This window comes from Lycorma delicatula, chromosome 1, assembly GCF_047948215.1.
Source record: "Lycorma delicatula isolate Av1 chromosome 1, ASM4794821v1, whole genome shotgun sequence".
In the NCBI taxonomy this organism is placed as follows: domain Eukaryota; kingdom Metazoa; phylum Arthropoda; class Insecta; order Hemiptera; family Fulgoridae; genus Lycorma; species Lycorma delicatula.
Window position 1 is genome coordinate 321,864,714 of NC_134455.1, and position 20,323 is coordinate 321,885,036.

Genomic DNA, 20,323 nt, shown 5'->3' on the forward strand with positions numbered 1-20,323 from the left:
AGAAAATAGTCTGCTGGAGCCAAGTTGGGTGAATATAGCAGCTGGGATAAGACAGTGGTTTGATTTACAGCGTAATAACTGTTAAAACAACAGTTATCTCAATAATGCTGAGGCATTGTTGTGCAAGAGACTCCAACTACCCAGTACTCAGGAGGCTGGATTCAATGAATGTGATGAATCAGGCGTTTCATTACTTCCAAATATTATTTAGGATTCACAGTTTAACCAGTTGGGACAAATTCATTATGAATCAGGCCCTTTGAGTCAAAGAATGCAATCAGCATTGTTTTCACTCTTGATTTTTACTGCCTCACTTTCGCTGGTCTTTGTGCTTCAGGACTCGATGCTTTGTTTGCGGATCATACATGAAGCACCAGCTTTCATCCCCAGTTACAGTTGTTTGCAAAAATTCAGGTTGCTATCGGCAGTTTCATCAAAGTCTTGAGTGCAAGAAAGATGTACTTGTTTTTTTTCTTCGGTCAAGTGTGGAACGAAACGAGAGCACATCTTTCGGCAGTTCATTTTTTTCTGTTAGAATTGTACATACTGCATCTTTACCGATATTTAGTTCTGCTTTGGTCTGAAGGGTAAGATGAGGTTATTTGAGCAGGAGTGCACGCACTGTTGCAACATTTTCATCATGAACAGCTGTTGACAGCCTCCCGCTTCATTCGTCATCGTCCAACAACTCTCTACCATCTTTAAACTGCTTCTACCACATGTATGTTGTAGTTTGAGATGCAGCTTCATCACCGAATGCTTGCTGGCATTATCACATATCATAGAATAAGTTTCAGCAAAAGATTTTTGAAGTCGAACACAAAATTTTATCGCACTTCTCTGTTCCATGTCGTGAGCTCGCACAAGGTCATGTGAACACAACATACGCAGCCGATTATAACTGAGGACTGGAGTTACGAAACGTGATGAAGTTTTATACATGCACTTGTCAGACAACATACTACATAGTTCCTTTGTTGTCCGATAGATGGCACTACTTGTATCTACTACAGAAATTTAGTTCGGGAACTTTTCAGATCCACTGTGTATTCTGGCCATTCAATTAAGGTTTGATCATTTTGAAAATGTTCATACCATTCGTTAATCTCTTACCTCATGCTTTATTCCAAAAGACCGGTTAACATTTTTAATTGTTCACTTTGGTTATACCATACTTTTGGCTGAACTTGATATTGTAATGTTGTTAACATCTTCCATTATTATGCACAACTTTAAAATGTGGCAAGCCTCAGTACACTATTACACACTGTGGTTGCTGAGCAACAACTGGCACAAACTGTGAAGTTACAAAAAAACATGGATGTGTATTACCAATTAGATAGTGGCTGTTGAAAACTGTTAGATGTTATTTTGGTCATTGAAACATTTTTAATAATTTTTTATTATCTTCTTATGATCTTCCACAAAACATTGTATAATTGTATGTTTGAGGAGTATATGAGTATCTTGTGGGTGAATCTTCAGATCAAAGTTGATAACAATACATCACTTAGTGAATTTGGTAGTGATAACTGAAAATTTCACTTCCAGCTGTTTCTTTCACAGGAAGTTCATAGACTTATTGAAATAATTAACTTTAAGATATTTGGAAAGAGGCTATTATTTAAAAATTTTCTGTAATATGACCGAAGACAGAAAATGAAAAGTAATTGTTTTCACTTTTTTGTGTTTTTGAACATATTTTTGATCAGGTGAAGATATTTGTGTCCTTTTTCAGACCCCATTTTTCTACTTTGTAACAGAATGAAGAGTTGCATTTCTTTGATATTTGTGTCCTTTTTCAGACCCCCATTTTTCTACTTTGTAACAGAATGAAGAGTTGCATTTCTTTGGTGATATTGTCACTAAATAATGATTGAGACATCAAACTAGTTGCCTATGATGATGACCTGCCCTCCTGGTCACTGGCTATACTGAAGCAGAGGTTGAGAAGATGGTGAATGCCGCTGTGCAAAAAGTCAGTGAGTGGCTACATTTGAATGGTCTTAGTTTGGCCCCCCCATAAGTCCACAGCCATCGCACTCACAGGTGAATACGAGAGATGAGTAACTATTGGAGATGTTGAGGTTAACATGTTGGAGTGTGCTAAATACCTCAATGTGTGGATCGAGAAGAATCGGCTCTTCAACACACGTCTGATGAGAACATCCAAGCATGCTAAGAGTGTTGTTGCCAAGTTAGGTCAACTAATGGGAAGCCATAAAGGACTGTGGGCGTTCAAGAGGTGACTTATCCTGCAGGTGGCTTTGTCCATAATTTTCTATGCGGCCCCTGCCTAGATGGATGCATTTACCAGTAAAAGGAACGTTGATAGGCTGTTGTCTATTCAGTGGCGAATTGCCATTAAAATTATTGCCGCATACAGTATTGCCCTTTCCCATAATGCTGTTGGGTTTGCTGTTGGGTTTTGGACATCCCTCCTGTTCTTGAAGGCTCAAATGCTGTACAGGGTGTATAACAGGAATACCTAAAGTTGAGGCTAGGAAAATCCTTTTGAGAGATTGGCAGGAAGTCTGGAATGCTTCTCCTAAGGGAGAATGAACAAGATGCATTATACATAGTATTGATCTGTGGGTTCAGTGTGGCTTTGGGGAGGTGGGATTCTACCTCTCCCAGCTGCTGACTGGGCATGGGAAGTTTGAGCGGTACCTGTGACGGTCTGGTAAATACACTACTTCTGTTTGTAGATACTGGATCACACTGGAGCACTCTGTATACCACTGTTATAGGTGGGATGGTGTTCGACCGGAGCTGGGCTTGACCTGGCTTACTCCAGAGAGGACTATGGGTTATATGCTTTCCAGTATGCAGGCCTGGGAAAATGTGGAGAAACTACCTTCTAGAATATTGAAGACAAAATCCCACGATGATTGGGACCTCGATCGTGTGTAACTGTGCGTGTGTTTAGTTAGGGAGGGCAGCCTCGATCTGGAGAAGACGGTTCACCAAGGTGGGCTGTTCTTGATGAGGGATCGGGGACTTCTTGTGGTAGTTTTTGTATAATGACAACTAGAAGCTAGATAGCCTCATATAGGATTACTGCTTATGAGTTTCACTTAGGCATTTTTTCTAAGTGCTGATGATTTTTATAAGGGGAATTTTTCATATCCTTTTTATTCCTTTCCTATCCCAATCCTTCTTGTCCTCCTCCATATCTTTACCGATCCGGACCCCCATCCACTGACTCCCTATTCCCCCTGAAAATTTTTATCGCATATTCAGAGGGATGCATTTCCCGAACCCCCTTATCACTCACGATACCCCTTTTTAAAAGTGGTCATGTGGAGTGTCAGAATGTGTGGAATTGACCCCCCATAAAGAATTTGTGTCCAAAACGTTTTTTGGATTTTTTTGTGAAGTGTAAGACTTAACCCTTTGCCCTCTGGTGGGTGTTTCAAGGATTGTCCCCTCAGATTGGATAGGCCACCACTGCTGCCCAAAGCTGTTTCCACAGCAGATCGATCGTTATATTAACCTATTTGTCCTGCGAGGTCAGAACGATCACCAATGGTGACCATGGCTGCTTCTCTGTCAACTCGTCATTCAAACTACCCACTCTGCCATGCGAGATCGAAACCTATTTATGCTTATCTATTGCAATATCGAGTTACTATGGGTCTTTAATAAATAAAATGCCCAAATGGAAATTAAATACCATTTCTATAATTAGTTTAACAACATATTATATCTACTTGTTTAATTGTTTGATTTTATTTGTGAAATTATAAAATATAAGTATTAATTGAAAAAGGCAATAAAATTGTTTGGTACAAAACATATTTTTACTACTGTTTTTTTAACACAAACTAGTTTTTAAAATTTTTTTCTGTATGATATTTTTTAAAACAAAGTCTTGGCTTACTGTCGCAGGTATTGCATATAAATTTACTTCATTTTCTTGATTCACCTTGACCTCAGTCATTGCACACAGCACAGTCCTTTAATTTTGTGTCTTCCAGGGGAAACAATAAGTGTAGTTTGCCATCTATGCATTGTTCCAGTTCAATATTGCTTTGGCTACATTGTTTTTTATAATTTCTTATGTCTCCCACTATTTGCTTAACTAGCTGTTTCCTAAAAACTCGTCTGACTTTTGCATTTTGCAGATTGTTCATGGTAAACAAAATATAGGAATTTACTATAACAGTTTCCAATGACCAGAAAAACACTTTTCTCCACCATTTTATAAATTTTCGGATAAATGCGTAGGAAGATATGTACTGATCTGATAGATGAACACCCCCCCATTGACTTGTATTTGAAGTACAAACTGAAGTAGATTTCTGTATTTCTACGACTCCCCCCTTTCTTGACTCAACTGTTTGCGTTGAAGCATCATACAATGAGGTAAGCATTGTAACTTCATTGCTGTCTTTCCAAAGCACAAGACAAAATTTATCATCCTTTTAAAATGCCTTGGTCTCTCCCTTTTTTAGTTTAATTATTGGAATTTGTTTCTTTGGGTTTTTTTACTTTTTTGGTTATTTCTTACAAGCCTAATTTGCATGGGTAAGCCTTTTGAATTCCACATAATTGTACCCATTAAGTGTACTTTCATGTCATAAGGCAGATGCTAATTCAACACTAGTATAAAAACGGTCCGTAAAGACATGAAAGCCTTCTACCATAATCGTTTTCAAATTTTTTTACAAGTGTAAAACGATTCTGCTCATTACAAGTAAATCTGGTCTTGTCAAGTTTTCTGTTGTATGCTTGCCTAAATAAGGCTCTAGGCCACATATATAGCTGGTTTTTGATTCTGAAACTACAAAGATTTTTATACTCCACTTTATAGGTTTCTCTTTGTTATAAACTTTAAAATAAATTTTGGCTTTAAAGGCTGCAGTATTTTCATCTACGCTCACCTTGTGCTGTGGAACATAATATTTTCTACATTGTTTGTCCAAATATTGTACCATCCTACGTACTTTTCCAGAGCATGTTAGGGCTCCTCCTACAGGATCATTAGTATAAGAAGGACTACCATGTACGTTCCAAAATATTTGTTGAAATATGTACTTTGGAAATGTGTTCTTAAAAAAAGGCTGTTAATCTACAATATCGGAGGAAAAGTAATCCTCAAATTCTGGTTTCAGATTTAATCCCATGTTAATCAGCACCCCCAAAAAAGCCTTCATTTCTGGAACTGTTACATCCATCCAGGACCACCAGGATGATTTCTTCCGTAATGGGGTATTTTTTGTATCTATCTTTGGTATACCTGTTTGTTTAATTAACTATTTCAGTGAGTAAATATTCTGTAAAAATAACTGGAAGAAGTCTAGTTCTGTTTGAGGAATTTAGCCTTGTGGTGCTTTAAAGCCACTGCTATTTAAAAACTTAAATTTTTTAAAACTACATCATTGTCGATCCATTCCCTCCAGCCTCCATCATCTCCTTCATTGCCTTCTTCATCTTCATCAGCATAATCAAGTTCATTTACATTGATATTCACATTGTCATGTTCACTTACACTCACACTTTCAAATACACTTTCATTTTGCACTTGGTTATCTTCTCCTTCTTCAACGTTCTCTACATAATCATTTTCTTCACACTGCTCAATTGGGACTTCTGGTAAAATACAGTTTTCATCACTCTCAAAATCAATGTCATATAGTTCACTTTGCAACAGTTCTTCAAATTGTTCTCCGATGTTTGAATCAACATTGCTGTCATGATTGGAATCACTGTCAGAAATAACCTCATCTTGTAGTAGTAATTCTCTCATTTTATCAGAATTATGTACATAAGTATGTACATAAGTATGTTTGTCAGTAATTTTGTAATGAAATAACAGCACTTAATTGCTTCCAAACCATGCATATAAACAATATGGTCTTAAAATGTTATGCCTACGTTAAATGTTTAAACTATGTAACTAATATTTACAGTATAATACACCACAAAAAATAATTACAGTAACCACTCATTAGAACTGAATATTCACACAATAGATGCATAAATAAAAGCACCAATGACAAGCTGCAACTGCAATGACTGTGGAAGGCGGATGTTTACAAATTTTAGGTGGAAGAATTATAAGTGATAAATGTTGCCAGCCACTAAAATGAAATCTTCATTAGTTCAACAGTTCTCCTTTGTTTCCCTAGTAACCAGATAGATCTTTTAAAAATAAATATAGACAAATATGTTGAATGGTCACCAGTGGTGGACAATCCTAGTGCATAGGGAAATCATTAGTGGTCACCAGTGGTGGCCCATCCAACCTCGGGGAAAAAACAAATAAAAACTTCTCTGAGCTGACACGGAAATGGTATTGGCGACCAGTCGTGGCCCATCTGACCTGAAAAGACAAAGCTTCAAGAATCAACTTAGAGCTGGTGTAGAAATGACAGTGGGCCACCAGTGGTGGCCATTCGTGTACAAAGGGTTAAACCCTTCCCCCAGAACTTTGGGAACTCAACTAGTTGGACCCTCTCCCAAGTAAAGTGGTCATGTTGGGTATCAAATTAATTGGAATTTTCTCTGCAAGCGGAGGCAATGAACCAAACCTCAACTGGGTTAACTGGAGAGATGTGGATGCTAAAAAACTACACAGGAAGTGGGGTACTTAAATGGGTTGCTTACTAATATAATATAAAATAAAGATCAACCAGCAGCCCGACCTGCCATGCCGGACATACTGCCAGTAGGTGGGAAGGGCTGTTAGAAAAGAAAGGACACCCCCTACACTGTTCTATGCTTAATTGTGGGTCTAGCATAGGGAAGTAAGGGGACAGAAAAGATGCAGCATTGTACAAATACAGAATTATCAGTTCTAACTTGATTCTGTTTCAAATTTCTGTTTTATAATTACTTCAAGAAGGATACTTATTTGTAATATGTTTAGATGTGGAAATATTCCAGTAATTTCACCCTCGTAATTTTTCTTGTTGACTGGAGATTCAGATGTAATGTTTTTTATTGGTTTTAAGTGCTCATTATTTTCAGTTAGCTGTAAAAAAAACTGTGGAAATTATTCTCCCCAGAAAATCATCCATCGTTTATTTTATATTGAGTGAAAAGGTCAGCATTTATGACATGTGCCATATTGAGAGAATAAAATTATCAAATAGATAGAAATAGGATTATTAACTCAGCTTATCCCATAACTTGTAAGAATGATCCAAAATAGAATACTCAAAACCACAAGGTAAAATACTTAAGGATAAAATCTTTGAGTGTTAACTGGTATAACTATTTTAAATTTAACATTAAAAGTAAATGTTTCAATCAATAAAATTAATAATGTTGCAGCAAAAGTAGTTAATAGTATTTAAAAAAGTTAACGGCAATGATTGTCTTACATACAATGATTGATCATTACCTCTCTTTAATGACTATGCATATCAGAGGTTCTCAACCTGTTTGGGCCTTTGCCCTCTTTCTGTGCTTAAATTATGCCAAGCCACCCCCAGAACTAAGGAATTGAAGTAAAAATGTTTTATTGTGCTATTATAGTTAATAAATCTAACTAAAAGAATGTTTTATAATGATTTTATTATTACAGGTAAAAAAAATACTAATACTTGTTTTGCTGAGAGAACATTTTATTAATTAATTAAAAGTTAGTATAGGACTACATCGCAAAGGATTCTGCCCTCATTGCAGTTAAAATTTCAGGCTTCATTATTTGAGTTTATTTCTTAAGAACACAATTAATGATAGGGCTGGAACTTTTTCTTTCACAAGTGTTTGAATGTTTGGTTCCAACCAAACATAATGCTCACCTCAGATCACCTTCAACATCCAGCCTTGCTCAGAATTTTGATTTGGCATAGAAAACCCAGACTCACATCGCTAGATATGTTGATGAAAACTACACTAACAACCAAGCAGCCTTAGCAACTTTTGGGTACACAGAAAGTAGCTTAACCAAAAATCTTCAACAGTCGTGTTTGGAAACTCTGCTTTTGCTTGAGAACTAAATTTAGGTCAATTGCCTGCTCCTGAAGGGAATCATAAGCATGCCCACTTTGATTTTGTACTGAAATTGCCCTTTTTTTTTAATGTTCTGAAATCAAGTTCTTGAATTCACTTTTCAAATTTAAATGGATTCTGAATTCTGAAGGTCACATTGCCATAAAGATATATTTCTAGGAAACCTTTCATTGCATCATAAGTCTTCAAAATGTTTTTCTGTCCTTGCATTTTCAAATTCAAAAGGTTAATTGATTTAAAGATTTCTGATAAATACACCAAGTGGGGGATACATTTCTCTTCTGTAAAGTGCATGTGCAAATCTTCTTCATTTGAATTCATCAAAAAGATTTTAACTTCTGATTTCAGATTGAATAGCCTAGTGAGCATTACGTTTTGAGAGCCAACAAACTTCAGAGCAATAAAGAAGAGTTTGTTGGTCACTATTCAATTCATCATAAAACCTCAAAAAGTCTAGTAGATTTAAAGTTTACTTCTTTGATTACCAGTTCCAAAACTGTATTAACTGTTTCAGGCAGTCTTAGAAGCCAAAGCTTGTCTGTGTATGATACAGTGATAACCAATGATGTTAGGTTTGTGGTTTTTTACAAGCAAACAAATCCAGAACAGCATCCTGTCATTGCTTGAGCCTCATCAGTGCATACTCCAACATTTTCTTTAGGAAGATTATTAGTTGTCAAAAAGTTACGCAGCAGAAAAATCACCTTCAGATTTTGTGATTCTCTAAAGAGTTTGGTAAAATAATTGTTTACGCCAAGTAGATTTAATCCAATACAAGGTCTTTTCGTAGTGTCAAGTTCACCGTAATTTTCTATTTTGTCTGCTGTAGTCGTATGATTCATAAAAACAATTCCTATTTAGCCAAATTAGTCATAACTATTTTGTTCTCTCCAATTTTATTTAATGTTGATGTCAAAGTTTCTAAAAGTCTAATTATCTTTATCTGCGATGATGTCATTCCTCAACTTGTTCGTATTCAGAAACTATCTTATTAGTCATATGTAATTCTTTTAATGGTCTGCTTGTTTATAAAAAAAAATCATTGTTATGTTTATCGTTCCCGAATTCCCCGCGTTTCTCTAATTGTTCCCAAACTTCCTGTTTATGCTGTTTCTTTCCCGCACTAACACTTGCACACTACCTGTTGTCGTCAACACACACACTCTTCTGTCTACGGCCTAGTTTGCTTCCCCTTCTTCTCATCACGCCACCTTCGGCAGTGCAGGTCAGACTTCTACTGTGTGCGGATGTTCTGCCCGCAACTCGTTCTCGTTTTCTTTCTCCCATTTAGTGTGATTTCGGAGGCCTTAACCTAGGAAATAACATTAATCGTTTCTTTTTAATTTTTGTATTGAAGATGCTTTATGGAATCATTGTTTTTCACGTGCCTATTTTATATGGAGTTGTTACATTTCTGTCGTAAGTCGGTTTAGTCAAATTAATATAATTCATGTTTGTTGCATTAATTCAATGTACTAACGCAGAATGGCTTCTTCCAATAATAACAAATAAATAACTAAACAGCACTGTATTTGCATTAATTTGTTACGGATAAAACTTAAAATTTAAAGTTGAAGTTTGACAGAAGAATATTTTCTCCCTTAATTTATTGAGATATTACCACAGTTACCTACTTTCTGATTTTTGCAGCTATTTTTCTGACTAAAATAAAACCAATGGGGATGTAAAGTTTGTAATGTTGCTTACAAAGGGTTTATTTTGTTTTAGATTTAATGCTTTTTTTTGTTTTTTGATGTACATTGTGAATTTTGTAATAGTTTCATTTCTTTTTGCTAATATTTCTAATAAGCTTTATTACTGTAAGAGCATTTGCTAGATAATAGCAAATATTATCCAATCATTATATTTACGATACTAATTATTTTTCATTTTTTCTTGTTAATAAAGTCCAATACTTTGGCAAACGAGCTATGTTTCATTTTTTGTTGTAATTTACCCAACAATAATATTTCCTCTACAAAGCATTCTCCTTTAAAATATCTACAGTAAGACAACAACTGAGAGTGTTTTGAAATGTTAGTTGTTTCATCGCATTGTAAAAAAGAATGTAGATTTCTTTTCTGTTACTTTTTTTAAAATCTTTTACAATTTCATCAATTCTACATTTTACTGTAATTTGAGAATAATATTTTTGCAATTTTTTGCAACTTTTCTCTGCAAGTAAATTACTGCATGCAGTTTGTAAATTTGGTTTTATAAGTGACTCACCAATGGCATGTGGCCTTTTCATTTTCCACTTGAAAGCTTCCAGTTGAATCAACTTTCAAATTGTCTGGTATTGGAAACCCAGAATCACATATCCCATCAGGCTATTTAGTTTACTAAACAAAAGGAATATAAATTTGCTTATTGGTTTAGTTATGAAAAAACTAATAATTTTAAAATAGTATTAAAAAAAATAATAGTTCTTGATTGCTTATTGACAGACAAAGGACAAAAAATTCTCTACCAAAGTTTTAAACAGTATTATTGTTTTAAACAATATTGTGTGGGAATAAATAACTTTGTTATTCAGAACAGATTTTTTAAGTGTACTTCATAATTTTTGCACAACCTCTGTTATAGCTTTAGTTTTGTTTCAGATTTTTTTTTTTTCATCAGTATTCCTTAATACTATTTTAGAGCTTTATCATAGCAAACGACTTTCTGTGATAGAAGAAATACATTAGATACTATAAAGAGAAAGGAAATATTTAAATGTTTAAGAATATAAGTAATGTTGGTAACAATAATAAAATAGTATTAGGCAGATTTTAAAATAAATTTAGTAGTTAATTATGACTAAAAAAAGTTAAAGCAGCTTTTAGTTTTAAAATGTTTTTTTTCTTTTAAGAATTCCTTTCCCTTACCAATAATAAATATGAGTACTTTACAGAGTTTTAGACTTAGATTAAATTCAATCTCAGACTCATCCTAAGCTAAATATTGAGTTGCTTGAAGTTGTTAAAAAAAATCATAGTATGATTAATGAACAATACAAGTTATAATTTATTGAGATGATTTTTTTTATTTTTATGTATATTTTTTAATTTTATCAGTAAATTAACATTCACAGAAATTTAACTAGATTGACTTATAATTTAACAAAACTGCTTTGGGTTTTACATAGGACTAGCTTCAGCCATCATCAGTACAGGATTGTACAATTTAGCAGGTGCTTATGCAACAGCTGTTGATGGGATTAGTAATAGTGTTCTGTCAGAAATTCAGTATGAATCAGCTTGGCGGCTGGGACAGTGGACACTGCCAGAATCAAAAAATTCATATCATGGTTTTATTTACTCTGCTCTAAGGGCAGTCAATTATTCTGATAATCAGGCTGTTTCTAATGCAATTTCTGGTGCTCGTAATCTGATAATCTCTTCTCTTAGACATTCAAGTCTTGAATCTGCTCATAGCATCTATAAGTATCTCTCACAGTTGCAGGCTTTGCAGGTTGGTGTATTAATTATACAATATTTATTGTATTTGAATCTTAGTGTATGTTGATTGCTTAAATTATTTATTTATTTTTATTTCTTAATTTTTTTCTTTTTGAGTCATCAATCAGTTGACTGGTTTGACACTATTATTCATAACTCTCTGTTCTATGTAACCTTTACATCTTATATTATCAATTAACTGTTTTATGTATTCACACTTCTTTGGGTTCCTTTACACTTTTTACCTGTTACACTCTGTGTTACTAAATTAAGTAAACATGAATATCTTGATATGTGGCCTACTGATCTAATTCATTTCTTTATAACATTTCATAAAAATCTCTTTCTCTCATTTTCATATTAAGAAACTTCATTTAACATTTTTCTGACCCACCTAATTTTTAAACTCTTAGTATCATATTTTAAAGACTTTCTTTCATTATTTGTCTTTTCGTTTTATCCATCATCTACGTTTCACTAATAAAAAGAACTACACTCTGTTCAAGAATTCCTCTATTTTTTATCTATATTTGATACTAGCAGATATTTTTGCATTAAATTTTTTCTTGTTTGTGCCTGTCTCATTATTTCATCCATCCTTTACATTTTATTACATGGGTAACATAGAATTTTCCCATTTCTGGTAGTGTTTTCAGCCTCTGTAGCATTAAGTTTTTTATTATCCTCTTCTGTAACATTTCATTACCTCTGTTTTAGATTTATTTATTTATAAAGTAAATTTCTCTTTTAACAGTAATTCTATTCAAGAACTATGCCATAAGCAGATCCTAACATCTTCATTATTTTCTCCTTGGACTATTACTTTCAGAATGCTTCTTTCAGTTTCATTTTGTTTCTATATACAAGTTACGACTAGCACTAGATAGGGAATCTTGGAGAGCTGCATCAAACCAGTCAAATGACTGAAGACAAAAAAAAAATACAAGTTAAGCAATAGGAATAGCCTATATCCAGTCCTTTTAAAATTTTAGCTTGCCTTTCTTCACTTTCTACTCTTATAATTTTTACTTAATTATTGTTCAGGTTATAAGTGACTCTTCTCTCCTGTATTTGAATCTCATTGAATAAGCCTTTATGACAAAAGTGTTTCAGAAACCTTTCATCGTAACGGTTTGAAGAATTGTGTTGAAATAAAAAAATAAAAACATCACTGAATCACCATCTCAGAGTTGGAATTGATTTATCTAGATGTATCTAGAATAAATTTTAATTAGTTTCTCCACCAAGGTTTAGGCTACAGGATTTGTGAGTCGCTTGTTTTGATATGCTATAGAAGAATTGTATTTCTTAGTATAAAATTGTTATTAACAGTAAAGCATTGGTGTCTTATAGCATAAATTCATTATCCTCAGTTACTGAAAACTATGAAAGTATAAGCAAAATCTTTCTGTGTACAAGTTAATTGCCACATTATTTTGAGATTAGTATGATGTGCTGTTAAAAAAAAGAAGAGATTAGTATGGTATGCTGTTAAAGATAAAAGAACACTGCACAAGCCTACTGTTAGTACTTCAAAAGTAAATTCTTGCTTCCCAAAATCATTACTAGCGATGGCTTATAAAAGGCCTTAAGTTGTTGCTTGATAACATCTGTACACATTCTCCAGCTACGACATGTTTGCTGGAAAATGTGTCATAAAATCCCCTAAGAAAATTTAGATGGATGTTTTCATTCATCGACTCTTCAATTCAGACTTGTCATTGAGCAATTTCCATCTGTTCAAAAAGTTTAAGGATTTTGGGTAGCAAGCAATTAATGAATGAGGACAAACTGAAAGAAAGTGTTAGTCAGCAGTTAAATGAATTTGATGGATATTTTGAAATATGTGAATTGCTGTGAGAGAGAGATACATTGTTAGCAACAATTATATGAGAAGTAGGATAAGCTTTAATTTCTTTTAATGTATTTTGATTAGTACTTTTTTTCTAATTTTATCATGTTACTTTAACTGCGGTTTTCTGGTAAGCATTTTCTTGCAAAATTATTTGCATTCATAAAAAGAATACTCATCAATACCAGTAAAAGTAAAATTGAATGAAGTGCCTAATGGAAGGTAGAAAAAATCCAATCTTTTTTACTTATTTCTTTTTGAAAAAAACTCTAAATGTTAGAAAATAATAATTAGTTATTATTGCCTTAATCTTGATAAAACTCAGAATAATCTGTTCCGAAAACACTGAATAATGTTTTTTTTTAAAGTTGAATAATCATGATTTTAAGATTTCTTAAAACTAATACATATAACAACATATTATGTTATGCACAAATGTTATTTTATTTTTAATATTGTTTCCTATATTTTAATTTCAGCAAATTGAAGACTTTCAAAAAATGAATTTAGAAGATGTACTAAAAAAGTGGAAATTGCAGGATTACATAGAATGGGTTAATTTTGACCTTGTTGAACCTATTTTTGCCCAACGAATTGTTCTGACTGGAATCCGTGGTGGAGAAGAACAAGTTCAGGTAATGCTATTGATGGGTTTTCAGTATTTGTTGAAATTTAATATAAGCCTTTTCAAATAATGGTCACTCTTTGTTACAATTCTGTGACCATTATCACCTTTAGTGGTAATTGATTTAAGTGTTATGTGACAATTACCACAAAAACCCATATGAATTGGTAATAATGTTTTTTAACATTTTCATTTCTATAACAGAATTTGTATTTTTCATTGTATGAAATGTTTAACTAAATCTCAAAAAACTCCTGAATGCTATAAAAACTACACGAAGTGATAAACTGGTGAAAGTAATTCAGTTAACTTATGCGTTATTGAGAAAGTAGCAGTACTTTGTTGCTTTAAATGTCTAATGCAGTGAAACTGCTTGTTATATAGTGTTTTATGGAATTAGATGTTGGTTGTTCTTTCAGAATTCTAATAATAATACAGCATTCTAATGTGACTCAGAAGAAGTACTCAGAGATTCTATATATTTTTAATGAGATTTTATACAGGTTAAATTAAAAAAAATTAAATTTTTTGTTTTGTTTTACTGCTTAAAAATTTGTCATATCTGTTATTTGAATTAGTTTTTTTTGTTTAGTTTTAATTATGATACCCCAAGATCTCTATCATCATCAGTAAAAAGGCTAGACATTTTTTGTGGCGGGGCTTGCATGCTGTGTTGAACTAGAGAGTTACACCAACAGTAACCTAGCTAATGGTAGGACTCCTTAATCTGCATGGTTAAAGTTTACAAGGCGGACTCAGAAACATATGATGTACTTCATGTTAGACGTAAGAGGAACTTTTAGGAGTGAATCAATAGGAGAAAAGAAGAGAGGATATGTAACAGGAAATCAAAAGTTCATTGTAAATAAAAGAGAATGGAAACAGATGTGGTGCAAAAGATATGCCCTTGGGGCAAATAGTTATTTGATAATGAAATTCTCCATAATGTGCTATTTCAATAGAAAGTTCATAAATATTTTTCATCTGTAATGTGTTAGCTAACAAAAAAGAAAAAACAGTTTTGTAAGTCTTAATATTAATCATTTTCATAAGAGGACATGAACTATTTATTCATTAAATGAAATAATTTAATTAGCTTCATACATTTATATTAAAAATTTCATCACTGAAAGTTCTCTGCCAACTTTTATTTTAATTATCTTTGTTTGAAAATGTATAAGTATAAACCTTTCAATATTTACTTAATTGTTGTAATCACTGAAGAATTTTGGCTTGCTTAATTATGAATTTTTATCAACATTACTGTATCTTGCCTACAATTATATTCTCCTTCTATTCTGTGTCAGTTGAATTGTGTAAACAAAATTGAAATACACGGTAGATAAAATTATTATTATTAGTAGAAATTTTAATCATTACTATAACAAATTATCAATTTATTTTTTTCCAAAAACAGCTGAAAGTATACGATCTTATTCTTTATGAGTAATATGTTATAATGCACTCAATAATCCCATCAAAAGGTAGTTTAATACAGATAGTTTTTCATAAAAGTATTTAAAGTAAACCATAGGGAAAGAATGCATTTGGATATGATTTTCTGGTGCCATATAATGCATTTTCTTTGGTATGATTGTGATATACCAGAGTAACTGAAGCATGTTTTCAGTTTACTTTGGAACATATTCTTAAGGAAAACCAGTCTGGTTCATTTTGTTACTAATTTTTTCAAGTGTGTAACTGTTATTTATGTTTATTAGGTGTGTTTGCAAGGTACTCGGGCTGCTCTAACAGAAAACCATTACTCTGTAGCAGCTCGTAGTTTATACCAGACAAAAAATGTACCACATCTGAGTATTATTACACAACTGAAAATAAAATTAGAAGAAGCAAGAGTATATTGGGCTAGAGGAGATACTAACATTGGCAGGTAATAATATTATTATTGTTATAGTATCAAGTTATTATTTATATTATGCCTTATTTAAGAAATTTGTAAACTAATTCTTCATCTGAAATTTGGTAATTATTCTCATCAGCTTCCTTCCTTTTGTTGATAAAACAAAAGGAAGGACTCATTTTCAGACAGATTTCCTGAAAATTTTTGGGACAGAAAATAAATTACAGACATTTTTAATATTCTTTTGCCAGTTAATATACATTATTTCTCTACTGGCTGAATCCAGTTTCGGTATGTTCAGCAGTACCTATAATCTCATTATTTTTGAATTACCGAAGTTCTGCAGATTTAATTAATAATTATACATTTTTGAGCCTAATCTGTTAACTCTAAATGAACTATGAATACAAAAATATTAAAATGGTAAACTCAAAATTAAATTTTCAATAATTAACATTAATTCCTTTAATCATAAATTTGTTTTGATTCAGTCTTTCAAATGCATTTTTATTTGCTTAAATTTTGAACAGTAAATTAATATATTTGAAATTTTCTACTTATAAGTTTGTGTGTATGTGTGTTTATATATATATATAGTTTTGAAAAGTTTATAAGTACAATTTTGAATATATTGTGTGTCTGATGAAGAGGTTTACGCTTTTGATTTAGTATCACCTGTCCATTTCACCACCGATTCTATTGAAACTTTACAGACCTTTTAATGAAGGTTCTAAAATTGGTTTGTGAAAATTTTAACCTTCTAGGATTTATAGAAACAAAATGTCAGCTTTCAAATAAAAACATCAATTTCAGATAAACCATTATTTATTCATTACAAAATAGCGAGTAAAATGATTTAAAAATGGATGATAATTAGTACTAGAATTATTAAAAAGAGATATTAAAGAATTAATAAAAAGAGTTATAATACATCATCTGTTTTTAATCATTTTTACCAGCTGTTTTGTAATGAATAAAAAATGTAGTTTATCTGAAATTGATGTTTTTATTTGAAAGACATCATATTGTTTCTATAAATACTTGACGTTAGAAATTTTCACAGAGTATTTTTAGAACCTTTGTTAAAGGTCTGTAAATTTTCAGCAGAATCAGTGGGGAATGTGCAAGTAATACTGAATCAAAACTGTATACCCCTTCATGGGATACATGATATATATATTCAAAAAACACAGTAACAGGACCTAAAAAAAATCTAATAGTAATAGTCAGCTTTATGGGATCCTGCATCATCAGTTGGTACAGAATTTGATGATTACATAAAAAAATAACAAAAATGAAATAAAAAGTTAATAATTTTGAAAACATAAACACTCACCATAAAGTTTGTAATAACTTCACAACTCCACTGTCATTACTCGAATAATGTAAATTTAAAATGTCACACATCTATGTTCGTAAATACTGTTGCCAACTGTTACAACCCACTATGTGTAATTAAAACATCATCAAATACAGTCTGTTGATTCATCATTACATACTTTTATTTAAATTTATAAATATAATATTTTTCAAGTGTATTCATTTTTTTATTGTTATTACAAATTTTCAAAATTTCTAAATTATTTTTACAATCAGTATTGCTTTGCCTAGATTGCATCAAATGATCAGCCGCATTAGACACACATCTCTTTCTGTTTCTGTAAGCATTGTAATGTTCCATAAATATTTTTTTAAAAGATCTGTTAGTTTTACCAATGTAAATTTATTACATTTAATTTTATATATGCCCCCTAAGTATTCAATACAATGGATAACAAACTCTGGCACAGTAAAGGTTCTGTGTTGCCGTAGGACTCCTCATACAGGAAAATTCATCATAAGGAAGTGGTCCTCTGCCACTTGTGGATAGGACATATGAGAGCTACTCATGGGTATCTAATGTCAGCAATAAACACACCAGTAGGCATATGATGCAACTGCCGCTTGACTGTGCGCCACATTCTTGTAAAATGCATAACAATATGCAACCTTGCATTGTAAATATAAATTGACCAGGAATTTTCATCAAATCCTGGGCAATAATAAAGACGTTGTAGACCAGGTGTTTTTTTTTCTCCGGAGTGCTAATATTTTACATACTTTTTAATAGTGTTTTTAGATTTTTTTTTACAGTAGTACGTTTTTGTGTTTAACATTTTAGTTTTTTATTTTGTTTTAATTTTTGTAATTCTATTAGATTTTATATTTATGTTTCATATTTTGTTTTCCGAGCGATTACGATTACAACATAAAACTGTTTTTTCGCAAAAAAATAACGAAAAAAGTGCTCTGCTTTATAAATATCCATGGTTTTTAATAACTTGAATTCTGTCCTTGTATTCATTTTATTTTTATAAAACAATTATTTTGTATACATTCAATAAATAAATTATTATTTCTAATTCTGTATATATATATATATATATATAAACACACATTTCTTTATTTATTGTATTGATTCTGTTAGCAATATCTGATGCCTGATAATTTTATTTGCTGAGGAACTACCAAAAATATTTTTCCATTTGTCAAAAGATATAAATTAACCAATATAAAGAGTTTTTAGAATTTTTTTTTATCACAGACTTACACAATTTTCTAAACATTTTTTCATACTCACACTTTTTTTTCTACATACTTTTTCATAAATATGAGTACAATAAATATATTTCTATACAATTATCTACATGTTTATTACATGATTAATGTTTATTATTAAATGATGCAAGAATTTAGTACTGTTTGTTTCAACTAACCTCAAGACATTCACAAGGCTTTGCTTGAAATAATTTTCTTTTTAAATGAAGTGGCTAACATTCAGTACAAAATAGGCTAGTTGTAGATTAAGGAAAGAAATTCTGTGCAAAAAAGAAAAAAGATATTCATTACTGTTTTTTTAAATAACAGAATGTTTATTAAATTTAAGTAAGGTAGAGCATATTAAGATTTCATTAAGTGTAAACACCCAGTCATTGGAGTTTACACTGAGATCTTGCTTGGATGAAAGAGTGAAAAGTTTTGCAATCTATTAAAAATTCACTAATTCATTCTGTTGTTACATTTTCAAATTAAGAGAGATTAGATAAAGGATAAAATTAAATTAAAAACTGAAAATTCTAAGCATTACTTCTCTGATATTGAACTAGTTAGTATTTTTGTTCGGCCGTTTCCAAACGTTTGGAAACTGTTTGGCTCTTACATTATTTAGAATTTTAGATTTATGACAGTCTTCGCATTAAATAACTACTTTTTCATAATAATTCTCTCTTTTTTTGTGAGAAATGATTTAAATTTTTAAAAAATGTTTTATTCTTATTCTTATTCTTATGTTTTATTAAAATATTACTCTTAGAATTTAATCTTTTAATATTATTAATCTTAATTTCTATTTCTAACTCAGACTCTCTTAAGACACCAACCATAGGAGTAAGTTGCAACTTGAAGTGAAGTGGTTAACCACTTCACTGTATTTAGCTTCACAAGACATTATGATAATAGTCATTATTTCTTAAAAATATTTTCCTTTTTTATTTCTTGTAACATAAAGCTGCATAGTTTTATTATAGATAGGTTCCACAGGCCTGTAACTGAAAACAGATTAGATTCTTACCATATGCAAGAACAGGGATGGATGAAATAAGGTTTCCAGTTTTTGCCTGCAATAATAGAAACAAAACATAAATCCATTAATTTCTATCTTTTTTCTTTGATAATCTATTAATATGAAAATTGTAATTAAATCTAATGCTTCTTTTTATTTATTTAGACACTTTTTCTATTTCTTAAACATTAAAAGGAAATTTTGTAACAAGAGAATGTTTTAACTACAAATAATGTTTTAAACCTACAAATATGATGCTTACTACTTCAAGTCAATGAATAAAGCCATACCAAAATTTGAATGTATCCTCCCTATTACTCATTCTCTAGTTAATGTATTCTCCTACAGATGTAATGAGTAATCAAACACCTACCAATTTATTTTGAAATTTTTTATAATAATTAAACAGATTTAAATTTCTATATCCTTATTTACATTACACATATAATATGTATACTCAGATTAAGTAAGGTACATAATATACTTGTGTGTGAGTGTATGTGTGTATATATATATATATATATATATATATATATACTTTTACATCAATCCCTTACATTAGAGAATTCAAATTACACAATATTGCAGTCTTTTTCATTTTTTAATGAAAGGAACTAAGGGAGTCTACACTATCTTCTTCCCTGAATCAGTGAATTGGATCCTCAAATTTGGTAGAGCTAGGATAAATAGTTTCCTTGCTAAATGATTTATTATTTGTTTATTTATTATTCTTGAAATAATAAATAAGTAATCATGGTACACACACAAATGGACAGACAAATGCAGTTTTGTAACATAAGAATTAAAAATATCTTGTAAGCGTAATAATAAAATGTATTGTTATAAACATTTTATTTTTAATTAATTTCTAAGTTTTTTTTTTAAGGAGAGAGTTTCAAAATGATATGGAGGTTTTAAAATACTGAGTTTTATCTTTATGTAATTTATGACTTAAGTTTCATAGGAAAATTATGAG

At 31.4% G+C, this 20,323-nt stretch overlaps 1 protein-coding gene across 1 annotated transcript in view; it reads left to right on the forward strand.

Moving 5' to 3' along the window:
- tefu (Serine/threonine-protein kinase tefu) overlaps positions 1 to 20,323 on the forward strand; it is a 297,692-nt gene that overhangs the window by 202,587 nt on the left and 74,782 nt on the right. The window contains exons 38-40 of the mRNA XM_075382004.1: positions 11,096 to 11,421; positions 13,740 to 13,895; positions 15,607 to 15,776. Coding sequence (XP_075238119.1) covers positions 11,096 to 11,421; positions 13,740 to 13,895; positions 15,607 to 15,776 — 652 coding nt within the window. The remainder of the gene's footprint in view (positions 1 to 11,095; positions 11,422 to 13,739; positions 13,896 to 15,606; positions 15,777 to 20,323) is intronic.